At 43.9% G+C, this 16,966-nt stretch overlaps 1 protein-coding gene across 1 annotated transcript in view; it reads left to right on the top strand.

The window, feature by feature from the left end:
• Positions 1 to 16,456, top strand: part of OLFM4 (olfactomedin 4) — a 35,458-nt gene extending 19,002 nt beyond the window's left edge. The window contains exons 5-6 of the mRNA XM_068166500.1: positions 2,101 to 2,254; positions 14,234 to 16,456. Of these exons, the coding sequence (XP_068022601.1) occupies positions 2,101 to 2,254; positions 14,234 to 15,027 (948 nt within the window). The 3' untranslated portion in view covers positions 15,028 to 16,456. The remainder of the gene's footprint in view (positions 1 to 2,100; positions 2,255 to 14,233) is intronic.
• The last annotated feature ends 510 nt before the right edge of the window (positions 16,457 to 16,966 follow it).

Genomic DNA, 16,966 nt, shown 5'->3' with positions numbered 1-16,966 from the left:
GAGAGTGATTGCCCATTGGAATGGGCTGCCTGAGGAGGTGGTGGAGTCACCGTCATTGGAGGTGTTCAGGAGGAGACTTGATGGGGTGCTTGGTGCCATGGTTTAGTTGTTTAGGTGGGTTGGATTGGTTGATGGGTTGGACGTGATGTTCTTGAAGGGCTCCTCCAACTTGGTTTATTCTATGAAAGAAAGCTTGATTGTAAATGTATTAACGTTTTGGTTTTCCTTGACATTGAGCACAGAAAAGCAAGAAAATCCCAAAGCAAACAGAGACCTCTTTGCTTTGCCAAATATCTGACTGAAATTTAAGAGTTTTGCATCTTAAGCACACAAGCTGATTATTAGAATCATAGAATCATAGAAATGTTGGGGTTGGAAGGGACCTCAAGGATCACCTATTTCCAATCCCTCTCACCTCACACTGGATCAGGTTGCCCAGAGCCACATCCAGCCTGGACTTAAAAACCTCCAGGGATGGGGCTTCTATCACCAACCTAGTCAACCTGTTCCAGTGGTTCACCACCCTCGTGGTGAAGAACTTCTTCCTAACATCCAATCTGAATCTACCCATTTCTAATTCTGTTTCATTCTCCCTAGTCCTATCACTACCTGGCGCCCTAAAAAGTCCCTCTCCAGCTTTCTTGTAGGCCCCCTTCAGATACTGGAAGGCCACAAAAAGGTCTCCTCAGAGCCTTCTCTTCTCCAGACAGAACAGCGCCAACTCTCTCAGTCTGTCCTCACAGGAGAGGTGCTCCAGCCCTCTAATCATAAATATTAATTTATAGACCCCCCCATTCTTGAAAGTCTCTGTGCTTTAAAGCAGATAATTAAAAAATTAGCTCCTGGTTGCTAGGGCAGTGGCCCAATTGATATGAAATCAAGAAGTGGGGAAGACGATCACCTTCCCAGAAGACTACAAATCACATTTTCAAAATTGTATTTAATCACTCACCTAGAGAGAAAAATTACTGCAGATGAAATATCATTTTCTTCATTGTCCTCTAAACCATCTAGTAGGTGATTGAGAATGTAATTTATCTGTGCAAATAAAATTTCCAGGTACTTTTAAAAATGGAATAGAAGAGAATAGAATAGAGTTAACCAGGTTGGAAAAGACCTTCGAGATCATCGAGTCCAACCTATCACCCAACACCATCTAACCAACTAAACTATGGCAGCAAGTGCCTCATCCAGTTTAAGAAGGACATTGAGACTCTTGAATGTGTCCAGAAGAGTGCAATGAGGCTGGGGAGAGGTCTCAAGCACAAGCTATATGAGGGAGCTGGAAATGTTAAGCCTGGAAAAGAGTAGGCTCAGGGGAGACCATATTGCTCTCTACAACTACCTGAAGGGAGGTTGTGGCCAGGTGGGGGTCAGTCTCTTCTCCCAGGCAACCAGCACCAGAACAAGAGGACACAGTCTCAAGCTGTGCCAGGGGAAGTTTAGGCTGGAGGTGAGGAGAAAGTTCTTCACAGAGAGGGTTGTTAGCCATTGGAATGTGCTGCCCAGGGAGGTGGTGAATTCGCCATCCCTGGAGGTGTTCAAGAGGGGATTGGATATGGCACTTGGTGCCATGGTCTAGTAGGCATGAGGTCTGTGGTGACAGGTTGGACTTGATGATCTTTGAGGTCTCTTCCAACCTTGTTGATTCTATGATTCTATGAAGTTTCCCCCCAACATTAACTTTTCAGGCAGACTAACTCAGCTAGGAGCAAATGAAGCTGTATTTACAAGAGAGAGAGAGAAGCTGGGAGAAAAGCAGTGGGTTAGGCTTATCTCAAGGTCAGCCAGAAGCATTATCTTCTCCTGGGCAAAGCAGAACAGCTGAGATCAGAGGAGAAGAGAAAAGGACTGAGAAGTGAAGAAATGTTATGGAAAATTTCTTTTATCCCAGACATGTAAACAGTGAATTTGTTTAGAACAATCTTTTGTTTTCCTTTTTACACCCAATAGTGATTTATTCATACTTTTCTACTTCTCTGCTCGAAATCTGCAGCTAAATTTTAAAGGCATAGGCTAAAACTACCACAAATAAAATCAACAGAAATTTAAGCTTTCTCTCTCTCTCTTATTCTTTGTTTTTTCCATTCCCCACTCTAGATCACAAATCTGACTCTGCTGGTAAATGAACTGGAATCACTGGACAAAAACAATATCCTTGCAATTCGCCGGCAAATTGTGTCCCTGCAGAATCGATTGAAAGAGTGTGAAGAGAACACAAACAAAACTACAGTAGCCCCTTATTTCCCACCAGGTAAGCGTTTCTGTGGTACATCAGATAAGAAACAACACAATACATGGGTGGAATAGTAAGCACAGAGATATCCAGATGGGCAGAGTCCAATGGCTTGAGATTTAACACATCCAAGTGCCGGGTTCTACACATTGGCCACAAAAACCCCGTGCAGTGCTACAGGCTGGGGTCAGAGTGGCTGGAGGGCAGCCAGGCAGAGAGGGACCTGGGGGTACTGGTTGATGGTAGGTTGAACATGACCCAGCAGTGTGCCCAGGTGGCCAAGAAGGCCAATGGCATCCTGGCCTGTATCAGGAAGAGAGTGGCCAGCAGGAGCAGGGAGGTCATTGTGCCCCTGTACACTGCACTGGTTAGGCCACACCTTGATTCCTGTGTCCAGTTCTGGGCCCCTCAGTTTAGAAAAGATGTTGAGTTGCTGGAACATGTCCACAGAAGGGCAACAAAGCTGGGAAGGGGTTTGGAACACAAGCCATGTGAGGGGAGGCTGAAGGAGCTGGGGTTGCTTAGCCTGGAGACGAGGAGTCTCAGGACAGACCTTCTTGCTGTCTATAACTCCCTGAAGGGAGGTTGTAGCCAAGTGGGGGCTGGTCCCTTCTCCCATGCAATCAGCACCGGAACAAGAGGACACAGTCTCAAGCTGCTCCAGGGGAGGCTGAGGCTGGATGTTAGGAAGAAGTTCCTCATAGGAAGAGTGATAGGCCTTTGGAATGTGCTGCCTGGGGAAGTGGTGGAGTCACCATCACTGGAGGTGTTTAGCAGAAGACTCAATGGGGTGCTTGGTGCCATGCTTTGGTTTATTAGATGGTATTGGATGACAGGTTGGACTCGATGATCTCGAAGGTCTTTTCCAACCTGGTCTATTCTATTCTATTCTATTCTATTCTATTCTATTCTATTCTATTCTATTCTATTCTATTCTATTCTGTTCTGTTCTGTTCTGTTCCGTTCCTTCTATCCCTTTGTTAATACTAAATACAACTGTAATTATACAATTAAGCTTTTGAAAAACTGAGTAGACAGCTCCTAATGTTTCATCACGTGTTTCAAAAGGAAAATGATGGCAGGAAACCACCTCTTACAGCCTTACTAGCTGTTTTCAACTGGAAAAAGTTGTGATCTTCCTCTCACCTGAAGTGCAAAAAGCAGCTCTCTATCCACATTTCTCTTTCTCTAAACAATTACCTCTTTTTTTGAGGGGAAAGTATGCCCTTCTTTTTTTGTGACCAGCTTTGATTTTGAACAGTTCCTGTGAAAGTGACCTGTGTCACAATGGTTTTGCTCTAATGCTGCTTGGGAAATGTACGAGCAGTTGATGTACTAAAGCTGTTGATGTTCAAGCTCCGGAAGGTAGCTTTGCATGAAGATTACTTTTGCTTCACAGGCAAAAGATTCTTCGAAATCAGAAGGTCAAGAACCTTGGGGGGAAATTCTAGTCTCAGGGAAATAAGTAGGAACTTCATTACTGATTTCACTGTAGCTAGGATATTATTGTTTCCTTAACTAGGAAAAGTTATGTTCTGGGGCTTAAATCAGCAGTTCCCAGAGGGTGGTTCATGTAGAAGCATCAACAGGGCATGTGGTTTACAACTGGAGTAACTCTTACTTTGACATTGTGCTCAGTTTGAAAATGCATATTATGAGTCAATCATAGTCTGAAGGAGTTTTGAGAGTCAGATATAATACACTGGAACAAACTATTTAGAAAACAGTAGTTTAGGTCTGCCAGATCAAGCATCCCACTTGCTAACACACAGAAGAATCAGTATCAAACTGTCTTGATCCCCATAGCTTTTTATACATGGGGGAATTCCTATTGACAGTATTGTAAGAGAGAAAGTTCTCTGTCATATCCAATGCCCAGAGAAAGGACTTTGCTTTTCCATGTAAGCTGGTTAGCAATCAGCTAGAGGAGCCCATTAGAAAGGTGGAGTGGTGTCCTGCTGGCAAGGAGCATGAATTTGCATCTACTTGCATGGACCTCTCATCACCATGAGGTCAGCTCCTTCAAGTGTCTCACTGGAAAAGTGAAAGGTAGAAAAATAAACTTCTCTTAGGGTCGACAACCTTTCCTACTGAGATCTCCTCGGGGCTTCATGTTGATGCAGGCAGCTGCTGCACTTCTCTGACAGGATGTGTGAGTAGCACCTTGTCTGGGCATCAGGCGGGAGAGGAAGCTGAAACAAAAAACCTGCATTGCAAAATCTCAAGGCTGCTCTCTGCTCCTTAAGCAGGGGATTAAAATGTTTCCATGAAAAACAACAACAACAACAAACTCCAAACAACCAAACAAATAAACAAACAAAACAAACAACCCCCTCCAAATAGGCAATGTTTTAAAAGCACCTGAAGGGCATTTCATTGATTTATTGAGAGTGATGGTGTGTGGAAAGAAGCAGCCTCTTTCTCTTTAAGCCTACAGCAAGCCTATGTTTTGGTGAGAAAGTACTGAACTCTGGAAGAAGAATACTGTGTCCTTCCATGAGTGACAGAGGAAGGTGCTGCTTTTATGCCTGGGTGGTTTTCATGAGCATCTGTGGGATGTAGGAGCTTTCACAGAGTGGGGAAATGGGAGTATATGTTTCACAGTGTAGCTCTTAGGAAGAAATTCTTCATAGAGAGAGTGATTGCCCCTTGGAATGGGCTGCCTGGGGAGGTGGTGGAGTTGCCATCACTGGAGGTGTTTAGGATGAGACTTGATGGGGTGCTTGGTGCCATGGTTTAGTTGATTAGATGGTGTTGGATGATGGGATGGACATGATGATCTTGAAGGTCTCCTCCAACTTGGTCTATCCTATCCTATCCTATCCTATCCTATCCTATCCTATCCTATCCTATCCTATCCTATCCTATCCTATCCTATCCTATCCTATCCTATCCCATCCTATCCTATCCCATCCTATCCTATCCCATCCTCTCCCATCCTCTCTGCAGGAATTGGCAAGTTATGCTTGTCCCTGGATGATAGCTCTGGGATGGGTGAAAGTAACTGCGTAAGATTATGACTGTAATAGAGAGATTTCACATTGCTTCTTAGGTCATCACAGGGATCAAAATACTATTGCTTTAGTGTTGCCTTAGTCCTGAATGATGTGTCAGTTAGCTCAGGCACCTGTCAATGCATTGTGTGGGAACCACAGAGCAGAAACTAACCTGTAAGGCCAAGACCCCAGATGGTAGGAACAATGATAGCTCCACTGACTTCCAGAGAATTACCACCACTGGCAACACCTGAGGCCATCCTCTGGTGTTTACTGTGAGCTTATCTCGTGCTCACAGCAATAGAAATGATGGAGGGGTTGAAGCATGTGTGTGGACATATTGTCATGACCACCTTTAGGATGGTCTCTGAGACTGGCACAAAGGAATGACAGAGCAACTGTGGAGGGCTGGCAAGTTTCCTGGTTGGGAGATGTCAGCTATACCCAGGTGTTATGTAGGCTCAGAGCCCTGCTAATCCATGCAGGACTGATGTATCCTGACTTTCCGTGCCTGGCGGGGAGCAAACATTCTCTGGCCAGAGAACACTGTGGAGCAATTACCTGTCCTGTGGATTGTACATGAAAACAACTAGTAGTAAGATGTTATTGCTTGGGGAGAGGGAGTAAGTATGGGAGACAGCTGCATTTTCTAGATGGCCATTTTGGAGGCTTTGCATGGATGGCTGCACCTAGGCCTCTGAAGCTCCCTAGCACTCAGTTACGTGTATGAACACAATTTCCATACGTTTTCTCTGCAAGCTTGAATGCCTTGAATTCTTGCCAAACCATTTGGCCTTGCCCTGCTTTTAGTTCATATTATATTTATAATGTTTATATTAAACTGACTCTTTGTCCTGTTTTCAGACTGCATTTTCTTTCCCCCCCTTCCCATCCTATCTCCTGAATATTTTGGGTAGGCAACAAGACCTAGAGAGAGCTTGGCTAATCCCCAAGCTGTCTAAGACCATGAGTCTAAAGGCAAGTTTAATTAAAGCTTCTTGCTTCTCAGTGTTGTAGTACACAACTCCTCTGACTCTCCCCGAAGGCTTTTGCTACTGTGTTTCACAGACTGATCAGGCAGAAAGAATTCACTGGTTTCCATTTGCCTTTCTCTTGGACTGGAAAGGTGGATGTCTGAGTGTCTAATTAGGATGGAGCTCAGTTAATCACCCTCCTCATCATCATTGACTTTCCTGTCTGCAGCAGTCCCTGGTAACTCTGCTCTCACCATTCTAGAGGGAAGAAATACTTATCCATTCATTTTTCTTTTGCACCAATCTCATATGGCTGCATCAGGGCATGTATAGACAAAAGACCCCAGGATGGTTGTGTGAGGACTCTGCAGAAGAATCATTGTCACATTTCACTGAAGTGATCTGAGAGAAGCAGCAGGGAGAAGTGAGTCAGATGAAACTCTCAAAGGGATAATAATAATAATAATAATAATAATAATAATAATAATAATAATAATAAATTAGCCCCAAACAAACAACAAGGGGAAAAAAAGGAGCAAAGCTGTGTTTCCTGGATTTAGTACATTTAGAAACTAAGGATTTCAAGTTACTGTTGAATAGGTCTTGGCAAGAGAAATATCTGGTGTAGCTTAATGTTGACACTTAGGCAATCCTATTGGAGTCTTAAAGTGATTTCACTTTGACTTTAAATTTTGCCTCCTGTGTACCCAAGAGGTCTGTATTTGTGAAGTTTTTTAGGTTGTGTTTTGAAATAGATCCATCCATACATAAAGAGAGAGACATGCATATGGGTGCCTGAACAGGTCTGTCCAGTTACTTCTCTCCAGACTGACTAATCTGTCCTTGCAGTCATATCCATCACTCCATTGGCAATGGAAGTTAAGTGAGGCACATGAATTTTAACTTGCCTGAAGGTATGTTAGATATGCTCCAGCCCTCCGTCTTATATCCTGTTAGATGCTGACAACATAAGTCTTCTCTGATGCAGCCATCAACCTGTGCATGGTCATAATGGTAAAGACTGAGGTGCTAGTGTTGGTCTTCCTGTGTCAGAAAGTAGGAGACAAGATGTAGATGTGTAGACATGACACTCTGGGACATGGTTTAATGGCCATGGTGGTGTTAGGCTGACATTTGGAATCATTAGTTGAGTATGAAGTCCTGGGAGTACTGGTTGATAGTAGGCTGAACATGAGCCAGCAGTGTGCCCAGGTGGCCAAGAAAGCCAATGGCATCCTGGCCTGGATCAGGAATAGTGTGGCCAGCAGGAGCAGGGAAGTCACTCTGCACCAATATTCAGCACTGGTTAGGCCACACCTTGAGTTATGGGTCCCTCAGTTTAGGAAAGATGTTGAGTTGCTGGAACATGTCCAGAGAAGGGCAACAAAGCTGGAGGTGTTCAAGAGAGGATTGGACGTGGCACTTGGTGCCATGGTTTAGTAGTCATGAGGTCTTGGGTGACAGGTTGGACTCGATGATCTTTGAGGTCTCTTCCAACCTTACGGATTCTATGAGTCTGTGATTCTATGTACCTATGTTAGTCCTCCCCTCACCGCTTTTCTACATAAGCATGAAACAAAGGAAGGCAGAAGAACAAGGACATCACTTATGAGTAGCCCCAAACAATGGAGAAAGGAGTTAAAAAGTTGAAAGCGTGAATAATGTATATGGATTTATTTCAAGTACCCTCTAATATTTACAAAATTACATGACATTTTGTTTCCTTTGTGCATTTTTCCACCCCCCACAAGATCCAGACAAGGAAGGCAGTTTAGATTAAGTAAACAACAATGAATTCTTCTGAACCTGTGCAGAAGACAGATCATCCCCTGACTACCCCAGAGTTTCTGGGTGAATAATAATAATAATAATAACAATAACAATAATAACAATAATAATAATAATAATAATAATAATAATAATAATAACAACAACAACAACAACAATGACAATAATAATTTAGTATTCTTTATTATTATTATTATTATTATTATTATTATTATTATTATTATGGGAGAGTTTTCAAGGAAAACAAAACTCAAGCACACACAGCATCACAGTATAATTAAGGTTGGAAGAGACCTCAAAGATCATCGAGTCCAACTTATCAACACAGACCCCATGACTAGACCATGGCACCAAGTGCCACGTCCAATCTCCTCTTGAACACCTCCAGGGATGGTGACTCCACCACCTCCCTGGGCAGCACATTCCAATGATGAACGACTCGCTCAGTGAAGAACTTTCTCCTCACCTTGAGTCTAAACCTCCCCTGGTGCAGCTTGAGACTGTGTCCTCTTGTTCTGGTGCTGGTTGCCTGGGAGAAGAGACCAACCTCCACCTGGCTACAACCACCTTTCAGGTAGTTGTAGAGGGCAATGAGGTCACCCCTGAGCCTCCTCTTCTCCAGGCTAAACAATCCCAGCTCCCTCAGCCTCTCCTCATAGGGCTTGTGTTCAAGGCCTCTCCCCAGCCTTGTTGCCCTTCTCTGGACATGAAACACACAACTCCCCTTCTAAGGAAACCTCACACAATTGTTGATGCCATTAAACCAGAACACGCTCCTAACTTTAGTTTAATAATTCATTGTTTCATAAATAAAAAGCAAACAAGTGTTCAGCACAGAGATCTCTTTAAGGGGGAGAAATAATAATTTATTATTTCTTTTGTGAAAATAAAAAAAAAGGGTCTCTCTGCTGAACACACCTTTGTTTTTTATTTATGAAACAAGGTATGAATTATTAAAGCAAACCTGGGATTGTGCTCGGCTTAATGACACGAGAAATTATTTGAGGTCGTACAGAGATGAGTTGAGCAAGTGCTGAGCTGCCTGCGAGTTTCAGGGCTGTGCTTTCCTAAACAAACCAAGGATTTTAGAGCATTTAATAAGCATTTAATTCTGAGGGAAGTTTATTGTGATTTAAGCACGGCAATACATTCAGTGTGTCACCAGCCCTCACGCCAGACGTAGCAATACATAATAGAGATATAGGAAGAAAACAGTTCAAATTGATTTATGGAGTTGGCAGCCTGCAAGTCATTTTGCATGTCTGCCTTAGCTTTCTTGCTTTGCATGAGCTGAGGAGCAAGTGCCTCCAAATGTTGGTGTCGGTGCCAAGTGTTGAGGCCATGTTACTAGCCACGCTACGTGCCATTTCCAGAGATACAGCCTGGCTAGTCATAGAGCAGTGCCTTCCTTGCATGCTATATTTGGAAATGAGGTTTCTGCTCCAGGGCCTTGTCCTTCATAAAGCACTTAAGTGCATGCTTAAATGCTCTTCTGCTCTGAGCCTGGAATGCTGATTTGCATCGATCCTTGGTGGCACAGGAGGAAGTGCTGTTCAACCAGGGTCAGCCCATGCTTCAGCTGCAAGAATCCAGTTCTGGGCCCCTCAGTTTAAGAAGGACATCGAGACAATTGAGCGTGTCTGGAGAACAGCAATAAGGCTGGGGAGAGGCCTTGAGCACAAGGCCTTCGAGGAGAGGCTGAGGGAGCTGGGGTCGCTTAGCCTGGAGGGGAGGAGGCTCAGAGGAGACCTCATTGCTCTCTACAACTACCTGAAGGGTGGTTGTAGCCAGGAATGGGTTGATCTCTCCTCCCAGGCAACCAGCACCAGAACAAGGGGACACAGACTCAAGCTGTGCCAGGGGAAGTTTAGGCTCAAGATAAGGAGAAAGTTCTTCACTGAGAGAGTCGTTCATCATTGGAATGTGCTGCCCAGGGAAGTGGTGGAGTCACCATCCCTGGATGTGTTCAAGAGGGGATTGGACGTGGCACTCTGTGCCATGGTCTAGTCATGAGGTCTGTGGTGACAGGTTGGAATTGATGATCTCTGAGGTCTCTTCCAACCTTGGTGATACTGTGATACTGTAATCCCAGGACACAAAAGGGGCTAGGGGAGGACACAGGTTGTTCACAACTCATGCCACCCTCTCTGTCATGAGCTGGGCACTCAGTGATGTAGAGTTGCTCCTATGGGTAATGCTGACCCAAAAGAAGTTGTCAGCATGGCCTAGGGATGCAGGGGATTAGGTCAGCAGAATGATTTATATTTAATATAAAGCTGCTCTTCATCTTTCTCCTATATGTTGAGAAGAGACTGCAGGTGAGGTTGCTAGCACAAGACAGCACAAAACTGGGAGGGGGGAAGGTGCTATGTAGTGGAAGTAGAGAAATGCCACATTTTGAGAAAGGAGGAGACATTGAGAACTTCACTGCCAAAACTGAGTTCATACATTGGCACCAACGTTACTCCCTTGCTTGGACAGTTCTAACATTCAGGCTACAAGCTTCCTTGTTCCAGAGGCAGAGCACCTTACCCTTGTGCAAAGCAGGTCTGAAAAATATTTTTCTGCATTTGCAACAGTCCTTTTTTTTTTTTTCACCAAATATCTTCTTACTCAGTCTTTTTTTCTGAGGAGAATGGAATAGAATGGAATGGAATGGAATGGAATGGAATGGAATGGAATGGAATGGAATAGAATAGAATAGAATAGAATAGAATAGAATAGAATAGAATAGAATAGAATAGAATAGAATAGAATAGAATAGAATAGAATAGAATAGAATTAACCAGGTTGGAAGAGACCTCCGAGATCATCAGGTCCAACCTATCATTCAACACTATCTAATCAACTAAACAATGGCAAAAGCACCCCATTCGGTCTCTAGTACTTCAGATTGGTCTGTCTGTGTTTCCCCTTGTCTGTGGGATAGACTAGAATGCCTTTGAGAATAATATACCTGCTAGGCATTTTACATCAGTGGCTTTAGGTGTTTTCAATTCAGCTCTGTGAGTTGTCCAGCCTTGCTTGGGGATGGTCAGCTTTGAGGGCAAAAGGTAAATTCACTCTCTGTTATTCCTCTCTCTCTCTTTTGTGCTAAGACATAGGTTATTTATATGCTGGACATAACTTCATATGCCTGAGCTTATGAGCAGCCATTCTTTCATACAGGCTGTTAGCAATCATGACATGCCATCCATGCCATCCAAAGTATTAAAACCTCAAAAGATAAGTTTGACTTTCACCATTGACATCATAGCTGGCGGTGCACAGAGTTTCTGTGCTGAGGGAAGTATTATCAACATCAAACAGCTGTGGCCATTAATGTATCCATTAATTGGTATGTGAGACTTGGGTCTATTATACTCCATCTTTAACAAAGAAGACTGTCTAGTGGCTAAAGCACCCCACTGAACTGGGAAACACTGGAGCTGGTACTAAGCTTGTGAGCTGGTGCCAGTTACTTGACGTCACTGTGTCCATTATCTGAGCTGAACATATCCTCACAATGAAAAATCTGGGATGCTTTTGTGCCAGGAATACAAAAAGCTAATATTAACACTTGGAAAAAAAACATGCTGGTTTTTGCCAGTGGCAGCTTTGGACTCATCAGAGGCCCATGATCATTTCTGAGTGGAGGATTTTTTTCCATCAGTGATGTACAATACTGAGAATTTATCAGCAAAAGGGAATGTCACTGCCATTCACCATGAGTAAAAGGAAAGCATTTCTTGCATCTAAATTAATTTTTCCATGACCCTGAAACTGGCTTCTGAGTTGATATGTGGAAAACAGGGCTGTTCTGGGTTCAGTTTGAAGTTTTATTCTCTTTAGAGCTGCCTCACATGAGAAATTTGAGTAATATCCATCTACATTTCCTAGGCTGTGATTGTTGCTGCCTGAAAATTTCTTTGAGGGTGTCTCGGTCCAGAGAGGGAAAGAGCCTCAGTTCTTTTGAATATTCCCATGTCATGGAATCATAGGCACAAATGAGGCCAAAATATCAACAGCAAGGCTGTTTATTAACAGAATAAAGTGGATGGATCAGAAGAAGAGAGAGAGATAATAGAGAGTGAGAGAGAGAAGAGGGAGAGAGAAGAGGAAAGGAATTATATTACCACACCACTCACCCCTCACAACAGTTTGGGTCTGTGGAAGAAAGATGCTGCAGCTTTGGAAGGATGCTGCAGCTTTGGAAGGATGCTGCAGCTTTGGCGTGGAGATGTTGTCTTTGTTGGCTGTGCTGTCCTCTGAGCAGCCTCTTCAGCTTCATGAGTTGTAGCAGGCAGAATTTAGGACACACAGAGAGGGTTCCTCTTGGTCTGCATCTTTCAGGCTACAATGTGATGTCTCTGTCATTTTTCTCTTAGCTTTTCTCTGCTTTTCTTCAGAGCAGCATTGCCCAGGTCTTTTCCTTCTTCTGATCCAGTAGTTGCTCAGATCTTTTATACAGTTTTTAGGTATGTATATTCCAGAGAATATCGATAGCAGTGGCCTCTGCCCATTGTTTCCAGGGCAGCTGCAGTCTGGTGAGCAACCTTTATCTACGCACCTTCCAGAGAGTCCTTCCAGTGGCGTCTGCTCAATACACATCAGCTATTGTCTCGGCAAGCAGCAAAGGTGATTTTACCTTTGTTGAGTCACATCAAGAGAGACAAGATTTAGTCACTCACAGAGGGCCTGAGGTCGAAGGCAACATGCAGCTATGACACACTGCTGCAAAGAAGTGATTCTGACATCAGAATGATGATCTGAAATGTGACTTTAGAACTGCCGCCACTGCTGCTCCTTCAATCCCCTCCACAGTGAAATACAGGGAAATCAGATGCTCCTCTTTCTTTTTTTCTCCCTATCTCCCATACTCTCAGTTCCACTGAGGTAGAAAATAGTCTAAAATGCTTCTGAAATTGGATTTTCCAATGGATTCCCTAGTCTATTGGGCTGCTGTGCATCAGATAGGTTGGACTCGATGATCTTTGAGGTCTCTTCCAAACTTCATGATACTGTGATACTGTGAAATGGGCACCAACAGCAAGCTGTCCCTTTTCTAGAAGAGTGCAGTGAGTGTTTATATTCTGTGACTTAATCCTGACTGAGGACAGATGTTCCTATCTTTTCTCCATCCCAGCCATAAGCCAGCAGTGTGCCCAGGTGGCCAAGAAGGCCAATGGCATCCTGGCCTGCATCAGGAACAGTGTGGCCAGCAGGAGCAGGGAGGTCATTCTGCCCCTGTACACTGCACTGGTTAGGCCACACCTTGAGTCCTGTGTCCAGTTCTGGGCCCCTCAGTTTAGGAAAGATGTTGAGTTGCTGAAATGTGTCCAGAGAAGGGCAACAAAGCTCTGGAAGAGTTTGGAGCACAAGCCCTTTGAGGAAAGGCTGAGGGAGTTGGGGCTGCTTAGCCTGAAGAAGAGGAGGCTCAGGGGAGACCTTCTTACCAGTAGGTTAACAAAGCTATGGCTCACTACCTAAAGGCACAAAAGCAATTGGTCTCTTCTCCCAGGTGGCCACCAACAGAACAAGAGGACACAGTCTCAAGCTGTGCCAGGGGAGGTTTAGGCTGCCTGTTAGGAAGGCGTTCTTCAGAGAAAGAGTGATTTGCCATTGGAATGTGCTGCCCAGGGAGATGGTGGAGTCACCATCACTGGAGGTGTTTAAGAAGAGACTGGATGGGGCACTTGGTGCCATGGTTTAGTTGACGAGATGGTGTTGGGTGATAGGTTGGACTTGTTGATATCTGAGGTCTTTTCCAACCTAGTTGATTCTATTCTATTCTATTCTATTCTATTCTATTCTATTCTATTCTATTCTATTCTATTCTATTCTATTCTATTCTATTCTATTCTATTCTATCTTGTTCTAAATGAGAAGCAACAGAAAGCTGTCCCTTTTCTAGAACTGTGCAGTGAATATTTATTTTCTGTGACTTAATCCTGGCTGAGGATGGATGTCCCTATCTTTTCTCCACCCCAGCCTCACCATAACCCTGCCTCAGCCAGTAGCTGTAATAATACATGCCAACATTCCAAGTCAACTCAGAGTGCTTAGTGCCATCCAGCTGCTGACCTTGGCCCAAAATGAGGCTTTTACACATGAAGCTGTGCATTTATGCCTGTGTTTCACCACAAAGTGTGCAACTAGTAAGCAGAGTCTAGAGGCTACAGTATACAAAACCTCTCTCTTAATGGTGATGTTTGGAAAACCTGATTTTGTTTGTTTTTTTTTCTTCTCTTTAATTACAGGTAGCTGCATTCACCGTGGACTGCTGAATGTTAGCGAGCCCTATGTTGTAAAGCTGAACTGGAGAGGATTCTCCTACAAATATGGTTCCTGGGGTAGAGATTATTCTCCCTCTAATCCAGAGAAGGAAGTCTATTGGGTTGCACCATTGAACACAGACGGGAGATACTTGGAATACTACAGAATTTATAATTCCTTCGATGATTTGCTGCTGTTTAAACCCACATATGAAAGTAGAATAACATATGGGGAAGGAAGTGGTGCTGCCCTTTATGATAACTATTTATACTATCATTCTTACAATTCAAGATATATGGTGAAGCATGACTTAAGGAGAAACACCATGGTTTTGAGGAAGGAGCTTCCAAATGCCGCTACCGGGAACCGTTTCTCCTACGCAGGTGTAGCGTGGCAAGACATAGATTTTGCCGTGGATGAAAGTGGGTTATGGGTAATATATTCAACAGAAAACAGCATGGGCAACATTGTGATTAGCAAGCTCAATGAAACCACACTTGATGTGCTGAGTACTTGGCAGACGAGACAGTATAAGCCATCTGTTTCCAATGCTTTCATGTTATGCGGTGTTCTGTATGCCACGAGGCCAATGAACACTAGGAAAGAGGAAATCTTCTACATGTATGACACACATACTGGCCAAGAAAGTAGAATTAGTATTGTGATGGATAAAAAGTTAGATAAAATCCAGGGTATTGACTATAACCCCACAGACCAGAAACTGTATGTTTACAATGATGGTTACCTTGTAAGATATGATATGACCTTTCAGGCTTAGTAGGTCAGCGACAGCAGCAGCAGCTGGCAGCAACTGAGATGAGAGGTCTGATATGCCCTTAGACTGTGCTATGGCCAGTTTAGAGTCCATCTGGTCTGATGTATTGGATCTGTGGGTGTTATATATATATATATATATATCACTTATGTACTCTAAAGGAATTGCCCACTCTGCACACCAGTACTAATGGCAGCAATGTACTGCAGGACTGGGTTCTTCAGGTTTTGATTGGTGTTTGTTAGTGCTTGGTGCTTCACAATGGTCCTGCTTCTAAGAGCAGACTTAGTGCGTAGATTTAGTGCATTTTGTTCACAGAAATTAATGGACACAGCCTATCTACTGACTGAGAAGCTAATTACCCACTAATGTCCATTTGTCAGTGTAACACAGACAAGTCATCCAGAACTGAGAATGAATTTCCACTGATCTTCATCAGAGTGAACTGAGGTCTCAGAGAAATTAATTGAAGGATTAAAATAATGTAGGAAGTAGATTTGGTCCTAAGACATCCACTCATTTGTTAATCTCAAGGCTTTGGGAGAGGGTAAAATGCATTTTGCTGCTTGAAATCCTACCACAGGGAAGGAAAAGAAGGCATCAGGGCAGGAACAGAGTTCACTGCCCTTGCTATCACTGATGCAGCGGGACAGCCACCCCTAGGGTCCCACTGGTAGCTGCCGCCTAGCAGCTCAGCCCGCTCCCAGGCTGCCACAGTGCTAGTCTGTCTTTTTTGAATGACTGCTGGAGCAAAACTGGCAGCATGGCTTTCACCAATTTTCTTTTTATCTCACTCTGCTGTCCTTAGCAATTCTGTGTGCCTGAAAGTGGCTTTATGAGTGGTCTTATTGCAATCTGTCCCTGTTTCGTGGTCACCACGGCTCCATTTTCCTGAGAGTACAGTGCAAGAAACACTGTTTTCCTTTCCTTTATGCTCTTGTAAACTGATGCAAACCTTCCTGTTGATTTTATTGTCCATAAGTGGCTCATAGGTGTGTATCATGCATTGCCATAGAATGACAGGTTTGTTATTTAATGTGCCTCTATTCAGCATTTTTGCCATTCTGTAATTAGATGCCTGAGACCTTTGTTAGTGTGGGGTGCAATTTGCTCCTTGGGTAATTCTGTCCTACAGAAAAGTGAGAGGTCTTGTGGAAAACAGAAGTCTGGTCAAAGTAGTTGGATATATGATGTGGTGTTTTTTTTTCTGGTTTAAGGGATATTGTGAAATAGCTTCTGACTGTGTGCACTGTAACAATGTCTTACCTTCCTCATGTCAGAAAGCAGACTGAAATTCAAGAGTTCTACAGGGTGAAAAAAACCCCAAACAGTTCGTGTGGCTTTTTCTCTGGTTTCCCATGCAATCCTGTCTGTGTGCTCTGATGATGTGCATGCAAATTATTGCTTTTGTGTTAATAAAATAAAACATTTCAAAGAATCTCAAGTGTGCTACTGAGCCATGTAATGCTGCAAGTGCAAATAAGTAGCTTCTAGGATTCGATGGGAAGCCATGGCACCAAAGGCTTCAATCACAGCAAACTCCTGGCCAAGCTGTCAGCCCATGGCTTGGATGGGAGCACACTGCAATGGGTTAGGAACTGGCTGGAGGGCCGAGCCCAGAGAGTGGTGGTGAATGGTGCCACATCCAGCTGGTGGCCAGGCACTAGTGGTGTGCCCCAGGGATCAGTGCTGGCCCCATGCTTTTTAGTATCTTTGTTGATGGTCTGGATGAGGGCACTGAGTCCATCACCAGTAAATTTGCAGATGACACCAAGCTGGGGGCAGGAGTTGATCTGCTGGAGGGTAGAGAGGCTCTGCAGAGAGACCTCGACAGGCTGGACAGATGGGCAGAGTCCAAGGGCAGGAGATTGAACACATCCAAGTGCTGGGTTCTGCACATTGGCCACAACAGTGCTACAGGCTGGGGTCAGAGTGGCTGGAG

Source organism: Melanerpes formicivorus, unplaced genomic scaffold (genome assembly GCF_026170545.1).
Source record: "Melanerpes formicivorus ecotype bairdi unplaced genomic scaffold, bMelFor1.0.p_v2 SCAF_101, whole genome shotgun sequence".
In the NCBI taxonomy this organism is placed as follows: Eukaryota; Metazoa; Chordata; class Aves; order Piciformes; family Picidae; genus Melanerpes; species Melanerpes formicivorus.
Note: the sequence above shows the minus strand (reverse complement) of the source record. Positions and strands in the feature narration are given on the sequence as shown.